Source organism: Chamaea fasciata, unplaced genomic scaffold (genome assembly GCF_029207755.1).
Source record: "Chamaea fasciata isolate MVZ Bird 193981 ecotype frontalis unplaced genomic scaffold, bChaFas1.0.hap1 SCAF_20, whole genome shotgun sequence".
Taxonomy (NCBI): Eukaryota; Metazoa; Chordata; class Aves; order Passeriformes; family Sylviidae; genus Chamaea; species Chamaea fasciata.
In genome coordinates this window covers 3,423,172-3,447,383 of record NW_027094105.1, presented here as the reverse complement: position 1 = coordinate 3,447,383, position 24,212 = coordinate 3,423,172, and the positions used below count along the sequence as shown (strand labels likewise).

The window sequence follows — 24,212 nt, the reverse complement described above, 5'->3', positions numbered from 1 at the left end:
CAAGTGATTTGCACAGCGCTGCTCTAAACAACCCTCAGAGAAGGGATAGTTCCTGCTTTCCATTTTGCTTCCATAACAGATGTTGCCTGAGCTGCTACAGACAAATTATTTATTTTTTCTTGTCAGCTCTCCCTGTGTTTTCTCTGTCCCCATCCCCTCGAAGGTAAGCACCACAGATCAGTCCTGCCTTTATCTTCTTCCCATCCTGCCCTAATTTGTACTCTACTTGTGCCTGCAACTAAAGCAACAAAAAGTGTTTCCTTTGCGTCATTCAAGTACTCTGAGATGCACAAAGACTCGCCGTGTAAATGCAACCAGCTGCTCCCTGTGCTCATATGGCACAACAGCAAAGCTGTCACTGGCCATAAACAGAGACACGGGTTATTAATGATATATAACACATTGCCATGGGGACCTTCCCCCAAGGCATCCCAGCCCCATCTCTCCAGGGTGTCCCCACTCCCACCAGAAGCAGCGTTTCTCCCAGTGGCTCCCCGTGGGTGACATCCCCTTATCTTCAGAGCTGGATAAGATGGATGTTTCACAGTTACCAATTTTTTAATTAAGGATTTTTTTTTTAATGCCTTCTGGCACGTCTTCCCTCCCAACACAAGTTTTCCAGCCCAGATCTCACCCTCTAGTTACAAAGCATTTGTGAGGTGGAACTTGTATCTGCTCAGGACCTAAAGCTCTTGCAGGATCTTCACCATCAGGGGAAAAAAAAGGGCTTATTTACCACTGTGCTCTTGGAAACCATGATTTCTCCTCCATCCCTCACTCCCCTTGTCTCCCCCTTTACTACTCTATGTTTTCCCTGCTGCCTAATGAGCCCTCCAGAGACCTGCAGGTATAAAACTCGTTACAGCTCCCTCCATGTACCCGCATCAATAAGTGAAGGAGTGCAGAGAGAACGGGAGGGAAGCTGTCACTTTATTTCCCCATGAATTACAAACCACTTTAAAGTCTGGCACTCAGGAAAGGGCCAGTGAGAAATTGCCCCTCATACAGAGATAGGGGTTTTCTTTATGTTTCATGCCAGAAACTTGGCAAAGCCTCAGCTTAAGGCAGTCACAGAACCTCAGCGTCTGGAGCGAATGGGAAACTGGGAAGGACATTATGAGCCTGTCATATTCTCTGGACTTCGCTTTCCCCCTCCTTTCCCAGATTTATTCTCTTGCTCTGTGTGAAACTGTGAAGTTCAAAGTGGTGGAGAGTTCTGGAGCCACTTGCTACCCACAGCCAAGGCCAGATTTCAAAAATCCCAAGCCCTGGGCGCACATTTAGGCATGTAGAGAAGCAAATAGACTGTCAAAGCTGCTCAGGACATGCTGAGGCTGTGTTGGCTGCTTGTTCTCCTTCTTAATCGAGTTCAGGTGTGTAAAACAGACTTCTGCAAAGCCAGGACCAAGTATGTAAAATCCAGAGGTGTTTGCTCAAGCACCACCAGTGACTTGCACCCTGGTGACACCTGATGTGCCACCGTCTTCCACCACATGCTCAAGCGTGTCAAGCTAGACTTCCACACCTGCAGAAATACCATAAAGCCACAAACACCTGGTTTGTTTGTAGGAACGTGAGTGTTTCCAGGAAGAGTTAGGTGAGCGTGTCTCCCACTGGCACCCAAGTGTGGGCATGACACCCAGCAGCTGTTTGCTGCCAGCGGGGCTGAGTGTGCGTGTGTGTGCAAGGCACTGCATGTGGGTGTGCACGTCCCCATTAGGGCACGCTGGCGCTGGTGTGTGCTGGAGGACGCTCAGGACGGGGAGCTGTGAGCAGTTAATGCTGGCTGTGCGTTTGCGGCAGGCAGGAGGGAGCAGTTGTGACCTCTGGAAGGGGCTGTGCTGAGCAGGCAGCTCTCACATGCGGGCGGAGCGGCGGGGGGAGCGCTCAGCCAGCTCCGCGGGGTCGGGAAACGAAAAACCCTCTGTATCAGCTTCTTTTGTCATCCAGAAGCGGCACAGAAAAATCCAACCCTGCCACCCAAAGAATGCAAAATACAGAACAGGAGGAAGAAAATAAAGCCTGGCCAGTGCCCTTTCTCTGGCTGTCCGTCACATCTTCCTGTGGCATGGATCCTATTTCCAGATCAAACCCCACTGATGTGAGGCCTTTACCTTGAACTGACTTTCACTTGGAAAACACAGAGAGAAAGCCACTTGGAGAGAAAGCCACCACGTTACTGGAACAGACACAAGAAAAATCAGGAATCCTTTCCTAAAGGTCCAAATTCCCCATTTTCCCCATCGAATGAACCCCAGCTAACACTGATCACTCACTGCTCATAGACATGCAACAAGGGACATGGGTCGTGCAGTCGCCAGGCACTGACCTTCACTCTCTGAGGGTTCATCCAGTGCTGGATGTCTTGCACGGTCTCGTTCACGCGCAGGAGGATGGGCTCGTGACTGTGATCCAGACAGGAGGTGGTACACTCCGTGCCTGCTCAAAACACAAAGGGGATAAAGCTAAAGGATAAAGCAGGCAGCTCCTGACCCTTCCAGCATCCTTCCAGCTGAAGGACAGGATCACAGCTCGTTTTTCCAAAATTGCAATTAGCAGTCAACCATAACTATCACATATCTCCGAGCCACATGTGAAGTGCTGAGTACAGCCCTGCACTAAGCAGGAGAGCGTGGGGGTGGCAGGTATTCCAGGGCCTTTTGGAACAAGCTGCAAATCTAAGTATTTCTCTGGCTATTAACTCCAAGAAGGGGGTCAGGTTTTGCACTTTCAGACCATCAAGACAATGTGAAGGTTTTTTCCATTTCAACTGCTCTTTCAAGCAGTGGGGCTGATTAGGGAGAGGCTGTCGAACTCGTCTCACCTATGACATGGCAGAAACTTATTGTTTGATCCATCAGATTTACAAACATCCAATAATAATCTTCCAAAGGGTGACCAAGCCTAATGATATTGGAGACCAGCTATCACCGAAGTCCCACAGTCAATAAGAAGTACACAGAAAGTTAATGATGGCTTTGTTCACACATAAACCTGCTTTTTCTCTGATTAACTGTCATGCCCAGTGGGAATCCTGTCCTTTCTTTATTAAAACACGCTGCGATACTCTGCAGCAATATCCCAGAGCCCTGTGGTGACACAACCATAAGCCCTCGTGTGTTGGACCATTACCATTTCCCCCCTGGAAAATCACTCCTGAATGGCACAGCTGCTGCAAACATGTCATTAGGATTTCTGCACTCCAATCAGCGCTGGGGGAGGAATTAATCTCTGCACTGGTTTGGAGAGCTGGACCTTTGGCTCAACACACGCCTCAGCCTGGAAGGGCAGATTAGGTGTCTGAGGAATTACTGAAGGTGTGTGGGATTCATAGTGACCATGACTGGTTGCTATTATTTTTCCCACCTGCCTCTGCCTTCTCACATCTTCCACTTGGAGGAGTCAGTGGGAGCAGCCAGGTCTAGGCTGGAAGGATGGGGCGTGCTTGGGGTTTGTTTTGCCTTCCCAGGACACCTGGAAGTGGCTCCAAGGCCCTACTGGATGAGGCATATTGACACCACCCCCACAGTGAATGACTGGCTCCTCTCCATGAGCGTGGTGGACGCTTTTTTCAAAACCACATTGATCAGGCTTTCAAAAATGCAAGAAGAGAGGAAAACCCCAACATCTGCTCCCAAAGGTTGGTGCTGGGTGAGCCTACAAAAAATGTGTGGTATGTCTCCATCTGCTGAGGATGAGAACCAGCAGCCACTGTGCCCCCTCTGAGCTCTAAATCCCTCTCCAGAGAGAGGCCACACTCTTGTGGGGGTTCTGCCCCATGCATCCCTCACTCCACAATGCTGTGTGGTCCCATCCTGGGGTCAGGCCCACCAGCCCCTGGAACTGGCACCTGCCGACAGTCGCTGCGACAGGAGCGAGAGCTGGCAGGCGCCCAGCACTGAGATGCTCCCCTCCAAACCAGGAACTGGGGTTTCTCTCCTTGCAAAAACCTGTCTGGCCCTGGAGGTAACCTCATCTCAAGGGTAAAACGCCTCTCCACATTAAGAGTCGCCGCAGCCTCCTCGCCGCTCGCTCTCCCGCGCTCCGCCACGCTGGTGGAGAGGAGCGGGTCGGAATTGTTTTGATATATGATCTGTAATTGGCATCATTACAGGGCGGTGATCTCATCCAGGTCGTGTTCTCCTCCCCGGGGAGGGAACACAAGGAGGCTCGTAGTCCTCCGCACGGCTGCGATATAATGAGGGAGCCGCGCAAGGAGGAAATTTCTCCAAGTTCAAAGGGACAGGCGGAGGCAGGAGGGGGATGGCAGGGGGTGGGAGGGGGGCTGCAGGAAGGGGCCTCACAAACCTGTGTGGGCTGCAGGCAGTGCAGCTCCTGTTGCAGCCCTTACAGCAGGGAGACCCCCAAAATGGGGGCTGAAAATACAATATCAGTGTGTACAGCTCAGAGTGTCCATCCCTCCCTGTGCCTGGGTGACACAAAGCCAAGCTGGGTGCAGTGGGTCATCACCCCAGAAAGAAGGAGGAAAGCAGACCCTTTAAAACAGCTCCTAAACAACTGTCATACCAAAGGGAATGCTCAGCTGGTCTCATACTGTTTCTGGGGAGACCTGAATTATCCCGGTACTGCATCTTCCTGTCACCTTCCTGCCTTTCAGCTTCTGGAGCGCAGGTTTGTGCATGTGGCTGAAGGAGTGGGGCATTACGAAAGCATAAGAGCAAAAGCAGTTACAATCCCCTGTTTTTTGCAGACTGGATGTGTCTCTGGCACAGCCTGGTATGCTGCTGCCCCAAGAAGGGACACCATGAAACTGGAAGCACTGCAAGGAGCCAGCAGTCAGGGCATGTTACATGATGCCTGGCCTCTCAGAGCTTCACATTTCCTAAAAGCATCTCCCTGAGAAGCCTCCCGTAGCAGGTTCTCACTCGGGCAAACAGGTCCATGGAAGGTGACTTGAAGGACTGCAGGCTCCTTCCTCACTCCCTGCCATTCCCATCCTCTTCCTGCTCCCACCTGGGGACAGGTGTTGGGGGTGCTCACCCACCTATGCCGTAGCCGCCGGCGCACTGCAGCTTCAGGTGGCTGTTGAGCTGGGTGGGCAGAGCACACTGTCCCTGCATCTCCCTGCACAGGTGGAAGGACCCGCTCCAGGTGCCATCCTTCCTGCAGTGGATCACGTTGCTCCCACGGCCCTGGGGATGAGGGAAGGAGGTAATGAGGATTGACACAAAAAATTAGCAATGAGAGGCTGGGAGGCGAGAAGTGAGCAGAGCTGAGCTGGGAGCAAAGTTCTGTTGGAGCTGGAAAAGCCCTTGGTTGGACCTGCCAGCCCTTGGAGGGACAAGAAGGAGGGTTTTTTTTTCCAAAGAATAAAGAAAAGGAAACATGCAGTGCTGTCATACATACACACACACATCTCCTCTGTGCAATTCAAGGTCTTTACAAGCCCCTTGCAAGGTCTACACCTTACAACAGCCCCACTCCTGTTGTAATAAAGGTGCCTTCACTCCATTTTCCTTCCTTCTTGTTACAGAGGGGTTGGTATCAAATGCAGACCACCTTTTTCCTCTTCACATTTTCTAACCAGTTACATCATCTGTCTTGAAAGAGAAAGAATTCCCAATGGCCACTGGAAGGAGGAAGGGAGAGCAGGACATGAGCTTAGCAGGGCAGAACGTGCTCTTTAGAGCTTGGCTGCCTTGAGTGACAGCAGGGGAAGGGGCTGAGATGGACATGCACAGAGGCAGGTGGGAAGGATGAAAAAAATCCTCTGGTGTGGGAATGGGCAAGGAATAGAATATGACATTTCTCTTATAGAAGAGATTGTCCATATGATACTGAAGAATGAATACCAAAGTCCGAGGGGAAATATCATGCCCTTTTAAAAACAAAGGAGTGCACAGGCAATCTTTTGTCAGATCTGTCCTCACAGCACTGGGGATTTCTGTGCAAACAAGTTGTTCTGTGGGATCTGTAAGCCTGACTGCCATGGGGCAGCGTGGGATATTCAACAGGAGGATGTCTGCTGTGGTTGGGCTCCAAAACTCCAAAACTCCTGTGGGGGCCTTACTGGGTGGGAGAATCATGCAGGATCTCTGCTTCTCCTCACCCGTTTTTCATGCCAGACACGTTGCCTGAAATCTACCCACCCTGCTCTTGGACACTGTGCTGGATATCGTCAGGGATCCTTTAATGTGCTGTCCATGCTGGGATCCCTGCAGGACTGCTGAACTTTCTGAAGGAGGTCTGCCCCACAACTCACACCCATTGCTGCACAGGGACCAGAATGGAAGAGGGCTCAGCCTTCAGTGGTAGTCTCGTCCTTGATATCCTAACCCTTCCCTTTTTTTGCTCAGCTTTGTTAATGAACACAATGCTTAGTGAGATGCAAAGTGGTCTGAGCAGCAGACTATGGTGTGGGACCTGCTTCCCCTTCTCTAGACATCTGGCCATTGCCAGAAGTAATAAGGAAATCATATGAAAGGAATAATGGAGCAGATGGACTCAGGGTGAGATCCAGCTTGGCGATTCTCACCTAAGGGCCAGTTTGGCAGAGATTGATTAATTTAGATCTGACTGTTGATATGATTTGTGTACAATATGCAGAAATGGAAGACCCTTGCTCTGGTGCCAGGGGAGGCACCTGCTTAAATGACCATTACATTCCTGGTGATTAAGAGATGCTGTATGTGCAGCAAAGTAATGAGCGTTCAGCATGGTGACAAAGTCAGGTATAAATTGCTAAATTATAATTGAGCACAATTTGCTGTTTTAGCAAGTGTGGTGCACTTCCCTTGCAATTTCCATGCCAGGGTTCAAACATGATCCCCAAAGATGAGCCATGAAACCTGATTTATGTTCCTGGAGCTGGCTGTTCTTGAGGGTACTCTTGTACAGTTTCAGCAACATACTCAGAGATCCCAGGATATCCATTGCTATAGTAACATACTGTCCATCATTCCCTGACCTGCAAAATCTCTTGTGAAAATCCCTGCTGGGTTTCTTGCTTGGATGCAACGTGTATTATCACCTTATATAGCTGAGAGAGACTTAGTGGGGTTTAATCCTTAAATAATTAACACCTCTCAAGTGGTTCTGGTTTGTGCCAGGAGTCCTCGCTCTTCTTCTGAAGCCTATTTTCTGGGATATCTGAAAATACTTTTCACTGTAAATCCCTTTCTCTAGATTTTATCTGCTCCTTTGCCCAAGGTGCTTTTGCAGCTGAGCAGTCACTCCTCTCCCTCCCGGTGAACGGAGTTGTATCTCTCCCTTTCCAGAGCTCACTTCATTACCGCTGTAACCCTGACTCCACTGCTTGCTCCTCTTGGTGCTCACCTCATTTAAAAGCAAACACAAGCCCGTTCCACCAGCTGTCATTGCCCTGGAGGTCCCAGATTCCCTGCACTGGCAGTGCTGGAACACGGCACAGGCCACGCTGCCCCTTTGAGAGAGAGGTGGATGCACAAAGCCACAGCTGCTGTGTCCCAGAGCTCCCAGCCCCTCTGCATCCATGCCTGCAACTTCTCATTTCACACTGCTCACAACCTCACTCCAAGGCTTAAACAAGGAAAACTTTTCCCGGTGTCCTGATGTGAAATGCCGGGGCTCTGCCTGCTGGGGCTCTGCCTGTTGTCCCCATGGAGAAGGGAGGCCAGAGGACAGGCAACAGGGGCTTTTAACATGTGGAGCAGGTACCAGAGGTGTCTTTCATGTAACTGGCCCTAGGGCAGGGATGGTACCTTTTTAAAGGTCCTTGGATTCTGGAATGATATTAAACAGCCCTTGTCAGAGCACTCTCTGCTCCAAGCAGTGCCTGCAGTATCTGCAGCTTCCACATCCCCACTTCCTCTTCCCAAGCATAGGGAGCAGCAGCAGCACTTCTGGGAGAAGTTACTTATCTCACAAACTATAATTACCTCTGGTGAGGAAAACTAGGCATTTGAAATAAGATAGTAGAGGCCAGACTTCTCATATCAGTGAACACAGCTCCCAGGAAGCCAAAGGCAACATGCTGATTCGTTCCAGATGAGGATCTGACCTCTGATGCCAAATGACACCTTCACAGCCAGAAAAACATGGAAGTTGAGAGAGAATTCACCCGAATAGTTGTAATCCCTATGGTGTTAAATTATCACACGACACACAGACATACAATGGCAAGAACTGGAGAGAAAAGCAAGGTAAAACAGAATAAATAAATGAGATATGTGTAGATAACTCACATTCTACTTATTTTCATTTGTTGCTTCTTATTTTCTAGCCAGATCATAAAGCCACTGTGGCAGACTTTTCTGCCACTTACTGTCCAGAAACAGTAACTTCTAAGTTAGTTAACTCAGTCAGTCATTTCTAATCCTCTACAGGTAATAGTTAATACTGTTACTACTGTCATAAAAATAGTATTTCCAGGCTCTCCCTCAATTTTTCCTTCTGCATTTCCCTGGATTTAGAAGAGTTCAGTGTCCCTCAGCCTCTCCAAGATGAGTGTCCTTAGGGAAGGTGTGATAAAGCCACACTTGCATGGGCTGAGGTGATCTGAGTAAGGCAGACTCACCGACTGGCTGTCATCATCCTCGCACTTGATCCGGCATTCACTGTTGAACTGGAAGCCGTTGGAGCACTGGTAGAGCCCATGGAACTTGGAAGGTGGAGGGTCACAGGTGACGGGCACGCAGGCACCTGGCAGCCACGTGCCGTCTTGTGTGCACTGGATCTTAAAGGCTCGCCTTTTTGTGCAGGAAAAAAAGCAACATTTAGTGAGTGGCTGAGTCAGCTGGGAGCATCTAAAGCCTCTGAGCTCTGCTAGCAGGTTGCAGGAGATGGGTGTGCTCGGGCTTTTAACACTTGGGTAGCACGTTGTGAATCTGCGTCATGAGGTCTCTGAGCAAAAATAACGATTATTTGCAAAGCCAACATTGAGCTGCCCAGCCTAAACTCCCCTTTCGGCCTTGGACACATCTCCCAAGAACTCAGCTTCCCAGGCTTGTGGGCTGTGGTTCGTTTGAAGTGGGTTTGTGCAGAGTCAGAAGTATACAACAGCACTAACCCTTTTCTGCAGGGTTTCAAAGGGGACTCCCCAGGCTGCATATCAAAGGGGTATTTCTAAGGTAAAGTCTGTTTTTTTAGCATTGGTCAGGATTTTCAAAGAAGCCTAAGTGAGCTGGGTGCCTAAACTGACACTGCATAGCTGTGTGCATGAAGGGATTGCTCCATGCTATTCCCTATGGCACACGGAGTCTGTGACAAACAACCCCTTCCCAAAATCATTTTAGCTCATGGCTTTCGGAACCAGGCTGATGGCATAACTTTAGTGTTTCACGTACTTTCTTGATTTTCTGGAGGATCCAGGGACGTGGTAACCTGGTTTGCATTTGTACTTGCAGAAGGAGCCCACTTTGTGCTTGTCTTCCCGGCAGCGAGAGGTCTGGAGATCTGCGTTGGGGACGATGGAGGGTGCTCGACACATCAGCTCACACAGGGCCTCAGGAAAGGACCACAGCCCGTCCTCCATGCAGGTCAAGTTGCTGTTGTTTCCTGAGAAGAGCAGTGAGCAGAGTTAACAATGTTCAGCAGGACTACTTTCTTTTGAAACGTCGTTACACCCATAAGAAATCAAAAGGCCCCTCGGCCGGTTTGACAAATCCAACTGCACTGAACATTCATAGGTCCTGTGCGTTCGCTCGTTCTAGATGATGTCATTAAATCATTAAGGACTCTGCTTTCAGGTGACAGGCAGGCAGTGCTTATTTCAGGAAATGCTATAGCATAGGGGAAGCCACACGGGCTTTGTCATCTTTTGTATTTCTCTTCCTTATTCTGTTCCTCTCTGAAAGGAAGCTTGTTTCATACACCAACCCCCTCCTCTCCAAAGCCATGGCTTTAACAGAGGGTTCGGTGCCATCATATTCTTCATTCTGCTTCTGTGTTATATCTTTTCCCTGAATCTGTCCCTTTTATTTCAATTTGGAACCTTTTGGAGCAGCATCTGTTAGTATTAGAGTCACTACTCCAACACAATGAGGAGCCATTCTCAGCTGGGGACTCTCAGTCCTTGGGGACTACTGTGATAAATATGATTCATAATACTCATTAGAGACTCATTTTCCTCAGGAAGCTTTCTTGGCCAACACCTCAAAGGTAAAAGGTACAATGGATCTATTTGCCTCTGCTATGACCTACTTGACTTCAGAAGGTTAAGCTAAAAGTAGCCCAGTCTCAGTGTATTTTACATTCTTTGTTATTTTATACCATATGTTGAAAAGGAATAAGCTTTTCCTAAGAAACAAAGCACAGCTATGAGCCACTAACCCTTCAAAAATCCCTAATATTCCATTGAAATCCCTGAGCATTGCTGCAGGAACTCTTCTCAACCCACAAGGCATATTTTCAACAGTGAGCCAACTTCGGAGTTATCCAAAATAATACTGACAAACTGCTAACCCCGGAGCAATGCCATCTCTCTGCGAGGGGAGGAAGAGAGCCGGGGCATGAGGCTGGAATTCAAAGAAGAAGAAAACAAAAGGCTCTGGAGGGCTCAGGAAGGTATGTGGAGGAGCCCTCCTGCCCTGCCCTCAAAGATAAGAGAAGCTGCATTAAATCAGGATTTCTCTCTCCCCTCCCCAACTGCAGATGATTGCAGAGGTATTTTGTGCAGAAGGCAACTCTTTTCTGGAGCACCAGCATGTTCCTCTGCTCTGACTCATGCAGCAGCTCCCAGGCCAGCCGTGGTGATATCATACTTGCCACTGCAAAGCGATAAGCTGTGACATTACCAACAGTGGCTGTCATGACGTCAGTGATTGAATTAGGCATGACTCATTCCAACGCTGTTCTCCAGAAGCTTAGTGGCAACATTTATTAGTCATCAGTGATGGCTCTACACCAAAACAGTGCCTTTACCTCACAGCTCAGTGTTTCTGGACAAAAGTGAAGTGATGCTACACACCAGAGCTGCAGCTCCTGACCTGGGGTTGGTTGTCATCCCTCCAGCTACCCCTGCCTGAGTCATCAGCTCTTGTTGGTCATGATGAAGATAATTATTTTTACTGCCCGCCCCAAAAAATTTAAAGCAGTTAAAATGAAAAAAACACCTTTTGTTGAAGATGGCTCTGTGAGTGTATAAATAGGAAAAGGGAGGATTTTGTTAAAAAGTAGTCTTAATTTTCTCTTAACTATCCTTTGAGTAGTCATAACTTTGACTGTGTGTTGGCTGGTTTTGGTTATCTACCATCAGAATTAAAAAAGAATTAAGCAATTTGCTCATATATGAAGAAATCAACATAGCCTTTCCCTGAAATGAAGAATACTTCCCATTCCTTTTTGGGGCTTGCAATAAATCCCAGCAGAAAAGGAGATACCACAGGTACAGAAAAAGCTTAAACAGTGTTTGTGCCTGAGTTGATAACAGCAGTTAAGTTTACACTGCTGCAAGATGGACAAGTTAATTTGGGACTAATGTTCCTTCAAATTAACAATAGTATCTTTTCTTGCTTCCTGAGGACGAGATCAAAAAAGGGAAATGTGCCAGTGAGCAGAAGAGTTGATGGTGCTGAGAAGGGGATGTAAGTAGAAAAGTAGCAGGGAAGAAGATAGAGGAGGGAAGGAAAGGGGGCAGCAGGCTGTGTTATTTCTAGGGGAAAAAATAAAAGAAAAAAGGAAAATGTAAGGAGTGCCAAACAAGAAGAGGACAGGAAGGTCAGAGCAGAGCAAAATGAGTGTAGAAAAGGAGAAGTGTGATGATGGATTAGAAAACACAGCGATGAGAGTCTGTGCCACTGGGACGTGGGGCTTTTCAGTCTTCTCTTGGCTTTCCAAATACATGGAGGAGGCATAGAAGGGAGACAGACAGTGGAAATACACAAAGCATGGGAAAGAAGATGAGAGAGTTCAATCCGTTTTATCCCCATGACTTTTCCCTGTTTTGGTTGTATGGAAGCAATATTCCCTGTCATTACTGCCCTGCCAGCCGCGATCAAGGAAAGGTCAAACCAAGGTAATAGAGAGATGCAAAGGAACTTAACTTCTAATACAAATAAACCTTCCATAGAGGCCCATAATTCTTCCTACTTAAAATAGCATGAATAATTCTAAACCAGCAGCAAGAGGAACATGTATTCCTAGGAGCAGTCTGAGTTAGCTGTGTGCCCCAGGTCACTGCACAGACACCCCCCAATACCTTTCAGAAGAGCAGGAGGTCGGCAAGTGAAGGAGCATTTCTTGCCAAAGGTGGTCCCCTCGCTGCAGTTGAAGGTGGCTGGGTAGACGTGGTACTGGTCTGGGACACCACAGTCCACGGGCTCACACGTCACCTGCTTGTTCCACTTCCCATCCATGCAAGTCATGGTGACGCTGGACTCCGTCTGGAAAAAGACACACGGCTACAGCCAGCACAGCCAGCAAGGGAGAGATCAAAACCATTCCAAGCCTAATAGCCATTATTTTGGCTCATGAGTTAAGCACAGCCATGTCTGGTCCCTTCCATCATCATTTGGACAGCAGCTACCAGACCCACCAAGGCTCATAAGAAACAGTGTCAGAGAAAGGATTTTCTGCCACCTCCGGGGTGAGACACTAAAGTGCTTCCATATAAAAAGTGCAGCTCTACAAATAATCCAGACTCTCATCTGGCCTCCCGAGGGAAGCAGGGAACCTGCTGCTCTGCCCTGCCATGGAAAGGAGCACAAGCCTGAGCTGTTTGGAGCTGACAGCCGTCCCCCATCCTTGTCAACTTTGCGGTGACACAGCCACTCCAAAGGGATCCCCCTGTGCTTCCCAGTAGTCAAACTCACTCTTGGGTTTGCAGTAAAAGCCAAGCTGACATGAAGCCATTTGGGACTCTCATCTGAGGCTCTCCCAAGAGGTGTCAGTCACCCTTGGATGGGGATCCCAGGGGAGGTGCCTCGGGTCACATCAGCATTGTGTGCAGATACTGACAGCTGCTGTTGTGGCTTCCCTGGCAGAGTGCCCCAAGGCTCCACACAGAACCAGGGCACTGCTGTCCTGACACCACGGACGTGAATGCCTGAGGGACACACCTTTTCCAGCAGGAATTTGCCATGGGCAGACCCAAGAGTGTCCTGCCCATAACTGGCACCTGGAACTTGAGAGGTTGTGCACAGAGTCACTGCCTGTACTCTGACTTCCCTAAAGTCACTCTACTGTCACAGCTGCACAGAAACTACACTTCTGTGGATCTGAGGAATAATCCAAACTGCACAGCACTCTGGAATCCTGGAGTGCTAGGGGCAAAGAAGAAAAATGGAGGCGGGGAAGTAAAGGAGACACCCATCTAAAGCTAAGATGAATTTACTGGGTGACTGAAGGAAAAACAGATGTTGGCAAAGAGAACTGAGTAAACAACATATCCACTTTCTAATTAAAAATGGAAAATTATTAAAAAGCTAAAAGTGAGGAATCTAGCTCTTCTCTCCATACCAGAATAAAGAGAGGGACAGAGGTTAAGAAATGTGAGAAACCCAAACATGAGAAAGGGAAGATACTGGCGAGGAATCTGACCAAGCCATACAGCAGCACTCCTCTGCCTCCAGGGAATATTTTATTCAGGGCTGGTATGCTCACAGGAGATTTGCACCGCCAGCCATTGATCTGGGTTTATAAAAGGAAAGGGAATTTTTCTAGCACACATCAAAGGGACCTGGATTCCCTTTTTGCAAAAACACCCTAATGGTTTCAACAGAAGTTCAGACCTGTCTCCCTTTGATATATGGTTGCATTCAGAATGGAAAAAGCAGTCCCAGAGCTGAGAAACTGGACACTTCCCAAGTGGGCACAAAACCCCTTTTCTAGACTGTGGAGTTTATTTAAACAGGGAGCGCTGCTGATGGAAAAAAATGTCTTTTCTACAAACTCAGAGTAGCACATTCTGGGATACTCAGAGCCATCAGGTGAAGTGATACTGTGTGCTTTCATTCTCAATCATTTCACTCCCTGGTGGCTGTTAATTCTGCCTTTGTTGCTTATCAGAATATCTGTACCATTAGGCAGTTGATGTCCTGAAGACTCCAGGGGCTGTGGTGTGATGGCCACAGGAGAAGGGATAATACAGCCTGTTCCCATGTTCTGCAAACCATCAGCACTCCAGGATGAGCTGCTCCAGCATCCAGCAAAGCCTCCATTTCCCTTTAACAGCTGCTATCATCAAAGAACACAGCAGCACCGTGGCTGCTGGAACTTAAAACATAAACCCAAGCTATCGATGTCAATAAACTCAAGCTAATGATGTCAGGGGCTCTCCAAATGTTATGGAAAAGACAAAGGTCTTGCATAGTTTCATGTTGGATACTGGATCTGTGCTGAACGTAGGGAAGCTGTATCAATGATAAGAGATTCAGCTCCAGGAATAAAGTTATTGGTGTTGCTGTGATCTGGTTTAGGAATAAATGAGCGTTCCTACCAGCTGATACTGGCTGCTGAGATACAGCGTGGTGCACCAGGAGGTTTCTCTAACAACAGGGTTGCACAACTCTGCAGAACACCAAAGAAACACTGCAAACTCAGAAACCAGAATATAACACAAAAATTTAAACAGAAGCAATATCTGTGCATGACAGTCACACCTTACAAAAGGAATGTTTTGCCCAAGCTACCACTTGTGAGAGCGTTTTTCCAGCCCATGACCTTTGTCAGCAGAAAGCAGCAGGACACCAGAGTCTGCTGGAAATGCCACGGGCCTGGGATCCCCCCTCTTTGGAAGGGATCCCTCTCCACAGCCGTACTCCCACTGCCCTTTGTCTGTGCCCCTGTTCTAGACCTTGATATCAAAATGTTAGTAATTAGCGTCTCCATTTCCATCTTTGGGTTTTTTCCCCGTGGTACTTTCCCCACAACTCCCCTAACCTAATCTGTAAGAGTCCTCTCAGACCCCTATGGATTTTCCTCTTCCTGGCACACTGGGAAGGCCATTCCCAAGCAGAGAAACTGTGCCCATGGAGGTAAGACCCTGGCTACTCAGCTTTTCCCAGTAATTTGTTCCACATTTGGTATGATGGAAGCTGAGGTTTTCAAGGTCAGACATAATAATGGCACATTTTAGAGCATGTCTATCATGTCATCACTTGATGCACATGTAATCCTGCAGCAGGGCACAGCAGAGAGCATTCCCTGCAATGGAGACAAAGACCAGTGGCTCTGACTGGAAGCACAGAGGACAAACCTCCCACAGAAATTATTGCTGATGGCACCCACCAGCTTTTGACTTTCCCCTCTTTCAGTGTCACACCTGAGGGTGGGATCACTGCAGTGCCCAGGGACAGCACCCCTGGCTGCTGAGCAGGATCCTGTCCCTGCCCAGCTCCATGCCACACCCTGGAGGTATTTCTGATAGACTCAGCTCTTGGATCTGATGCTGGGTCTTAGTGGCAGCATCTGCCTTTGCAGCTCTCCCACCCGGAGCTGAGCAGGCACGTGCCTGTTTCGCCTGTCTGATCTGACAAGGTCACCCAGCTCACAGCAGCCTACACGAAGCACTTGGCTTTCTCATCTGGTTTATTAGCTGTCACTTTGGGCACTTTGTGCTGCTTTGACTGGCATCACAGCAACTGCTTCCCTTCATGTCCTGCCTTGCAAAAGAGGCTTGAGCAAGGAGGGAGGGTGGGCAAGGAGGAAAGAGGGGGGAAAGAAAAGGGACCTCCAGAGATACAATGTGCAGTACAGTGAAGAGGATGCAAACTTAAACAAATCTGGTGCCAGAAAGATTTGTTTCTCGGGAGTTTTAACAGCCTGGGAGAATTCATGTCTCCTTCCTGCTGCCCAAGATCCCAGCCGGCTCCTCCTTCAAGCGATGCTTCACGTGTGAAGTTTCCTCTCCTTAAAAATGAACAGCTGTGCCCTCCCCTCTAAGTATTCTTCCACTTCTGCCCACTACTGTGCCTCTAATTGAACCCACATGAGCCGCGCTTTCTTTTCCTGGCATGATTGATGATGCCTTTGCACAACATTAGGGAGCTGCTGGGTTTTAAATAACACCTCTTGACCAGAGCAGCAGTGGTGGTAGCTTCAAGGAGAGATGACAACAAGTAACTGAATGAGAGGGGCTTTCAGTGAAGGACAAGGGGGAGGAAAGCAGTGAAAGACAAAGAGGGGGGAAAGAGGAAGAGGACAAGAAAGAGTGATGGAGTTGTCAGGAGGGGTGGGAAGAAATCAGGGAGGGAGGATGAAAACATCCCCAAGATCTTCTTTGTGAGAAAGATACATGAAGGATTTTGCTCCATCACTATGCAAACCCCTTTGTTGTTGTTGGAGTCCCTGAATGAGGATGAGAGAGAGCCCAAGAGTCTGTAAACAGCTCAGCTTTCTTTTTCTTTTCAAGCAGCAAACAGTTTCTGCTCCACAGAGTGCTGACGAGTTTTAGGGTTTGGTGATTTTACAGGGTTTTAACAGAATTTGGGAATGGGAGCTTCTCAGAGAGGGAATGAATGAATGTTTTGCCCTAAAAACTGATTAAAATGGTGGCTTCAGAAGACACAGTCTAGAAAGTGCAGAAACTGTTAAGAAGATTTTCAAAGACCCTTTAGATGTAAAAGATTGATTTGAAATGTGACTTGTGCCCCTACATCACCAAGGTGCTTTTGAAAATGTTGCTTTTAATTCTCTTTGCCCTTTTTTTTCTGTCTTTCAGGGAAATGGAGAAGACAAATGTGGTTCAGGTGCTAAACAAAGGTGTTTCCACTGATCTGTGAATCACCTTCTCCAGGATGCAATGGTCCTGGGCCACTGATGGTCAGTCTGCTCTTTGAGACATTGCACCTCAGCCTCCCTCCTACCGAGGTGTGTGAAACACCAACACGTGCAAGGCTACTTCCTTCCTCCTCTTCCTCAGGCTGCCCGTCATGCTGACAGTTAAATGAGAAAAAAAAAAAAGTATCTCTAGACCCTCAAATCAGTCAAAAAAAGTGAAATAACCAATTAAAGGACAAGAATGAAATAAGGAACATCTTTGTGCAAGGTTCCCCAGCCGTGACAGAAAGTCCCTCTGGCCATGCACAGCCCTTTCTCACCCCCAAATGCTTGTGACTGGAAGAGGAACTGAAGCTGGGAAGCAAAAATTGAAGAAGCACAATGCCTTTTGATATGAGAAATCCAGACCATGGATTCTGGGCTTTCTCAGATAATTAATTTCTAGCCTACATGTTCCACAAGTTCTAGTTTGAAGCACCTGACACAAAGAAATAAAACAAGATGATAGTGAAAGAAACTGTCTGTTCCTTTCCAGAGGATCTCTGAAGCAAACCAATAAAACTTTAAAAGCATGTGTTTAATGTGCTTAGCTGGTCATGGGTATGTTTAAGATGCTCCACTCCTTCCCTGATTTGAACAGTGGATGCACAGCACTGAGCAAAACAAAGCCACTGGCCTCAGGGGGTTTTATTGGTGGAAAAAGACAACGAAGTGCAATAGCAGAGCAGGGTGAGAGGAAGAGTGTTGTAACAGGCAGTGAATCACGTTAGCGAGGGGTGCTAAAATCCTCTGCTCCTGTCATATGAGTCTGATCAAGGCTCTGAAACCAAACTTCTCCCAGCAAAACCATGCCCAGCTGGCCCAGCCTCCCCAAAAGGTAATGCTTGCATTTAAGTAGCACAGGGCTGGTGAAGCGTGCTCAGGCTGTTTTATTTGGTTTGTGATCCCGGCGTGCTCCATGTACCCCATGTACAGACCCCTTCCAACAATTTCCTGGTTCAGCCATTCAGGCTCGTTTGGAGAACTTGTTTTCTGTTCTGTAAAAATGCTCAGCTGGAGCTGGGGTTCTGGTGCTGATGCCAATTAGGATGGAAGAGGCCCAGCTCGCGGGGTCCTGTATTTGTTTTGTAATTGAGTTGAAAGGGCTGACTCATTCCCCTCCAGCCTGTCTCCCCCCTCTGCGAGCTGATGAAGAACACAGTATTTCACAAGTACAGACGGGCTGCTGAGTGCGGCTGCCCCAGCCCCTGGCCCAGATGTGAGTGCTGCCCCAGATGTGAGTGCTGCCCCCACACCAGGGAGAGAAGGTGCTGATGGGGGAAACCATCCCCCTGGCTCACTCAGAGGATGTGGCAGGGTTAGAGATGAGGGCACAAAGTGGGGTGTCAGCCCTGCATCCCCCTGTCCCCAGCATCCTGCACGTGCACCTCATCCACCTCCCCCAGCACAAAGCACTTGCATTTTTTGGATGTTTAAACAAATTGATAATTTTCCTCAATACCCCCCTCACTGCATGAAGACCTGCTGCTTTTGTAGGACTGGATTCTTAATGCATGGATTAGAGAGGATGGGGAGCATTTCCTGCCCTGCTGGGGGAGGTTTTTGGTGATTTGTCTGGAGGCAAAAAGGTTTTGGTGCTTCTTCCGTGCCCTCCGTGCTGTACATGTCAGGGTGTGGTTGGGAGCAGATGGACTGAAACATGGCAAAGCAGTTAATACATTAGCCTCAATCCAAGGACTAAAAATTACGTATTTTGCCCAAATACCTGAAATTGGTTGTGCAAAAACACAAGCACCCTACTCCCAAAACACCAACCCCACTGTTAGGCTGAGTAGAACCAGTCAGATCGAAGGACTGAACACAAACTTTCTGATTTGAAAATTTCTAAATTTGGGGAACATCTGAGCTTTGCTCATTGCCAGTAACACTTCCTATAAAGTCAAAGGGTTCCTGTTCTGATGATAAGCATTTGGATAAGACCTTGTCCCAAGGTTGGGATGGGATTTTAGGGTCTAGCCTAAGTTGTTTCTTAATTTCTCCACTGCTGTTTGCTCATCCTGGTCTTGTGCATCATAAAAAATGCCCCAGCAGTGTTGGAACCCTGGGCACTGAGAATTTCAGACTTTCTGTGCTGTCAGGCACTGACTCCCAGGCAAATACTGCATTTGACCTGAGGCCGTGGAAAAGGCTCCCAAAATTGAGTGACAGCACTGGGATTGTGGTTGTGTAGTTTGAATAGAAGTGTGTAATGTCACATGGTGCAAAACTTAGAGTTTAAGAGTTTAGAATATAGTAATATATATAAAACAAGATGGAGGTTTTAGGGCGTAGGCCTTCTTTCTCACTTTCTTCTTCACAGGTCTGGGTGGTATTTTGTAATTGGATAGAAAAATCTGCATTGCGGGCCACGAGTAGTTGGTTATTGGGTTAAAAGAAAAAATAATTTAGGTGTCACTTCTTAATTGGACAACTTATCCTTAAAAGCCCTTGTAGAGAGAGAGATAGGGCTCCATTTTTAGTTTGTTAGCTTGAAGTGCTGTAGAACTCACAGTTTGTTAAGAATTAATAAACATCTCAGTCCGAACAAGAAATATCATCTGGTGCATTTAATCCTAACTCTGGCAAAAAGAAGATAAAACGTGACACAGCAGGACAAACCTGGCTCTTGACGAGCTCATCGTCCCTGTGGATCTGCAGGATGTAGCCAGCCCTGCAGCTGACGTTGCACTGGGCGCCGCTGTCCCAGCCCGTGCCGCCGGTGCAGTTCAGCACCGCGTTCTCGATCTCCAGCCTCTTGCAGTCGGTGGCTTCGCAGGAGTAGTGGACACAGCTGGCAGGGAGACAAGGAGGGCTGGTGTTATTTGTCATTCCATCATTTCAATCCGTTCCACAAGAGCAGTGTCGTACTGGCAGGCTCTTTGCTCATAGAGTTCTGAGCCCAACTCAGCAAAGGGCTCCTGGTGCGTGTCCTGAAGGACAGAGGCAGTGGGCACAGCCATGACAATGACAGCAAATTACAGAGTTTGTAGCAAAAGGGAAGAGCCTGCCAATTCTGCAGAAGTACCTTCTGTTCTGCAATATTCAATATATCAACATTCTGCACTATGACCTCCCTACTCCTCTATTAATGTCCATTTATCCATCCATCCATCCATCCATCCATCCATCCATCCATCCATCCATCCATCCCTCCCTCCTGTGAAAGCACTCTCCCCCCAAGAGCATGGAGGGATGGTCCCCATGCCCCAGCCAATTTTAAATCTGCTGAATTCAGGAGTGCTGATATTGGCAGTGATAAGTGTGCACATGTGAGGAGGGGTTTCTGCGATAGACACTCTTATCTTTGAGAAGCTCGATTGAAATCGCCACATTCATTTTATTCCACTTCAGGAAGAACACCAAACATCAGCTGTGTAGCTGTGTTGATAAGCTCTTATCAAGCTCAGCAGCATGCTGTCATTTCAGATCTCTCCAGTTGCTCTCCTGCCATCCATAAAATCTTTCCCCCATGGAAACTGTCTGTTCTCCCTCCAGAAAATTATTGTAACATTCAGCACAACTTGCATAAAGAGATTTTTGTTTAATTTTTATATACACAGAGATGTCTGATTGACACTAAATCTTTCACCATTTCTGATGACCTGAGTCAAACATTATAGCACATGTTCAAATGTGAGTATGGGCTAGTCCCTCAATGAAAATGTTGAGGATTTTAAAGCATGAGGGGAGATTTAGACTAGAGAGAGGGAAGAAATATTTTTACAATGAGGTTGGTAAAACACTGACACAGGTTGCCCAGAGAAGCTGTGGATGCTCCATCTCTAGAAAAAATTCATGGCCAGGTTGGAGAGGACTCTGAGCAACCAGATCTAGTTAAAGATGTCCCTGTTTACTGCAGATGACCTTTAAAGGTCCCTTCAACACCATTCCACGATTCTATGTGCAAAGAGTTTCTGGATTAGAGATGAAATTTCTAGGATTAAGAGCCCTACAAAGTGATATGTCTCCGTTGAAATTTAAATTTAATTTATTTTAATACAGTTAAATTAGTTCTGAGGAGGGAAAATATTGACTTGTTTAACCATCTGCTTTGGTAGGGAAGAACCTGAAAGAGAAAATTGTAGAAAGAAGGGACAGCAATGTATCAATACACATATTTTGAAACAGATTACAAGCAGTTATTCCTGTTGACTAGAAAAAAGGGTTAACAGTCACCAAAGCCCTGTTCAGCTTAGTAAGCCCTGACTTAGCATGTGCGTGGTGTTTTGCTGTGTTCAAAGCACCGTGCAGACATTATCTAATTAATTTTCGTGACACCCCTGCGAGACACCTGGGCTGGTATTGTTATCCCCATGTTACTGATAGAGAAGCACATCTGCACATGTCTCTACTGAGCTCTAGATCAGATTAAATGGCAGTATTTATGTACCTGCACAACTCATTTCTCTGTCCCAGACTAGGGCTATATGGGAAGTGGCCACTGCTTGTAATTTAAGGTTGCTTGTTCAGTGTTGGCCCTTCCCTGGAGTGTGATGAGCCATAAACAATTTCTACACTCAGAAATATTTTATTTCCTCATGGTGCACAAAGCATTACTGCTGACAGAGCTGATAAAGGAGAATTCCACCTCTGTGTTGGTCAACTCCATACCCTTGTATGCAATACAGCCCTGGCTATCAGCACAGCTGTGAAGCTCATCACTTCTGCAGAATGGATGATCCTCTGCCAGAGCTGGCCTATCCAGGGTGATCCTGCTTTCAGGAGGATTCCCACCCACTAACCAAGGGTTTCACACGTTTTCCAGGCACTGCATCTTACAGCGTGGTGTACAGAATTAAACTGCCATGGATTTCACACTGTAAGGATTGATAAGGCTATGGGTGGAGCAGCAGCAGAACAAGTGAGCAGCTCATCCTTGTGCCCAGGTGGCCATCACAGAAGAGAAATGAGGTGAGGAGAACAGCCAGGTGCCAACAGCCTTGCAAATGCCCAGCAAAAATCACCCAGCGGTGTGAACCACAGGCTTTACCCACTCCTTTACACACCACGAGCCTCACACCCTGTGGGTCCTCAAGCAGAGCAGGACCTTACCAACCCCTTCCTAACCCCACCAACCTCATGGCACTGCTACTTGAGCAAGCCCTCAGCTGACATCAGCAAGAATATCTGATGCTGGATGTTGAGTTGCTGGATGATGCTTTGTGGACCCCTCCCTGTTACACGTCCCAGTTACACTGGCCCATGAGGGCCAATCTCACTTTGCTCCCCTCCATTTCTCAGATGGTGAGGCTGCAGCATGAGCGTCTCCTGTGCCAGGGCTGCAGTGCTGAGGAAGTTGACTCACTGGGGAAAAAAAGGAGCACTACTGCCAAGCCAGTCTCAGAAGCACATACTGCAAACCTCGACTGCCCATTGCAAAACTGCCTCAGAATCTGAAAATCTTCTTCCATCAAAGCTGGAAAAATAAAATAATAGCAGACTTTTTTAATCTAATACTTATGTAAATTAGTGTAGCACTGAATTCAGCCTTGAATGGCTTCAGAGGGAAGGACGAGCCCAAGAAAACCCTTGTAATTTGCACAGAGGGAAATCTGAAGCAACGTCACCGCAGTCAGTGGCATCGCTTTTCATTTCCATCAATGTAAAGGAGAAAAAGAATCTGGTTTCTGGAGTTCAGATCAGGACACCAGATGAGCACGCCTGGGCTTAGAAGTCCTACAGAACTGAAACGCCACAGACAAAGGCATTAAGAAACACTTATTGTGATGTTCTTCTTTCTGTTTACAAGTCCCCTTGTGGTCTCCTGAAATGGCCAGGGAACATTTTTAGCCACCCCCTCCAGGCTCCAGATTATGCCTTGGTTAGTAGATCATCTGGGCAGCTCTCTCTGTCTGTAACTCTATATGAATGACTTCAGTGACAAACAATACAACCATTCACTTTTTGTAAAAAAACAACCACTGCCACCAAATGTTTCTAATTTAAATATTTCTGGTTCTCTAGCTACTGGTTCCAATTTGGTATCAGCTACTGTCAGCCATAAATCCCAATGAATTTTGAAGTCAGGATCCTGAATTGAGCTCTTCAAATGCAGAATTAGGAAAGAGAAATTAATATCTCCAAGTAGGAAGTTTAGACAAAGAACCCATCGCACCAGTTTGTGGATTACAGAAGCTCTTGCATGGGTACTGCCATTTAGCAGTGGTCAATCATCACATCCTCCAGAAAATGTGCATTCCTCAGGAAAAAAACAATATAAGAGCATCTGAGAATGAAATCACTTTGGCTTTAACTCATGCTGACTCCTGGCATAGGACAGTTTATCCCATTTTCATGCAGTCAAAATCATGTGGCTTCATCAAAACTGCCTACTTCGAATCATCCCTGGTCTATCCTAACTCCCAAAAATCCCTACCAAAGTACAAAGTAGTCTGGAGCAAAGCTACACAAAGGACCCAAGGACCATTCCAACAATTTACTTGAACAAGTGTCAGTGCCATTCCCTGACAAGTGTTTATTTTACCAGCTCCCCTTCAGGATTCACTAGTTCCTCTGCTTGCCCTGGCAGTGTACAATTTCCTAAAACAACGTCTTCACACCGAGGTGAGCGCAAGGAGCAGTGGATTTCTTGCACACATTCCATTGCTTGTTCAAAACAGATCAAGGCAGACTGTTTCAGCCATGTAAAAAGCCCTGGACTGAGTTAGCTTCACATGTAGGCTGAAGTTCTGAGCCAGTTCTTGCTTTATTCAAATCCATTCTGCCCATCCCAAATATAAATGAGCTCAGTCATTAGTCTCTAAATCTGTATTTCTCTGTGCCAATATTGGCCCCAGTTCAGCAAGGCACTTAAATATGTGCTTAACTTCAAAAGCACAGTTAAGTCCCACTGATAGATTTGACTACAGGGGGATGTAAGCAAATAGCTCAGGGCTTTGCTAAATTGGAGCCTTAGTGACACAATCCTAGAAACATTTGTATTTTAACATGTTTATAGAAAATTATAACAATTAAGTGGAGCTCTTCCTTCCTCACATAAAAACAGTCCAGGACTTCCTCTTTCAAAAAGCTTACGGCAGCCAAACTTTCTTTTCCTAACCCTGAGGTCAAGCGCTTTTCCAAGAACTCATATTAACATGGTGCCTTTATTGTTTGTTTCCTTCGTGATTGTTCTGACACGTATCTAAGCTCAGGTGAGCCTAAAGGCTCATGGTGGGCACTTCATAGGAGAAGGGCCACAACATTATCTCTTGGACACAGCAGGAAACTCCCTTTTCCACAGTCTGGGCCAGCCTGGGCTGCAGATCCCAAGTGCAATTTGGTTTTGTCCTATGCCACCATCCACACAACTCACACACCTGTAGCCTTCTGAGGGTTTTTCTACCAAATTTATCCTTACAATGGGTTTGTTTTCTCCTCTCTAGAGGTTACTCTAAAGGCAAAAGCAGGTTCCCTCTCTCTAATCCAAATGCATATGCAGAGGCTGCTAGCCATATTTCTTGTTGTGGAAATTAAAAAATAAAAATAACTGAAAAGGTGACAATGACTTTGTCTTC

The 24,212-nt window shown here is 47.2% G+C and overlaps 1 protein-coding gene across 1 annotated transcript in view; it reads right to left on the bottom strand.

Annotated features, from left to right (window-relative positions):
* Nucleotides 1-24,212, bottom strand: part of PAPPA (pappalysin 1) — a 174,535-nt gene that overhangs the window by 20,267 nt on the left and 130,056 nt on the right. The window contains exons 14-19 of the mRNA XM_066201131.1: nucleotides 19,315-19,486; nucleotides 12,137-12,320; nucleotides 9,285-9,495; nucleotides 8,516-8,687; nucleotides 5,006-5,153; nucleotides 2,330-2,439 (exon numbers count right to left, since the gene is read on the bottom strand). Of these exons, the coding sequence (XP_066057228.1) occupies nucleotides 2,330-2,439; nucleotides 5,006-5,153; nucleotides 8,516-8,687; nucleotides 9,285-9,495; nucleotides 12,137-12,320; nucleotides 19,315-19,486 (997 nt within the window). The remainder of the gene's footprint in view (nucleotides 1-2,329; nucleotides 2,440-5,005; nucleotides 5,154-8,515; nucleotides 8,688-9,284; nucleotides 9,496-12,136; nucleotides 12,321-19,314; nucleotides 19,487-24,212) is intronic.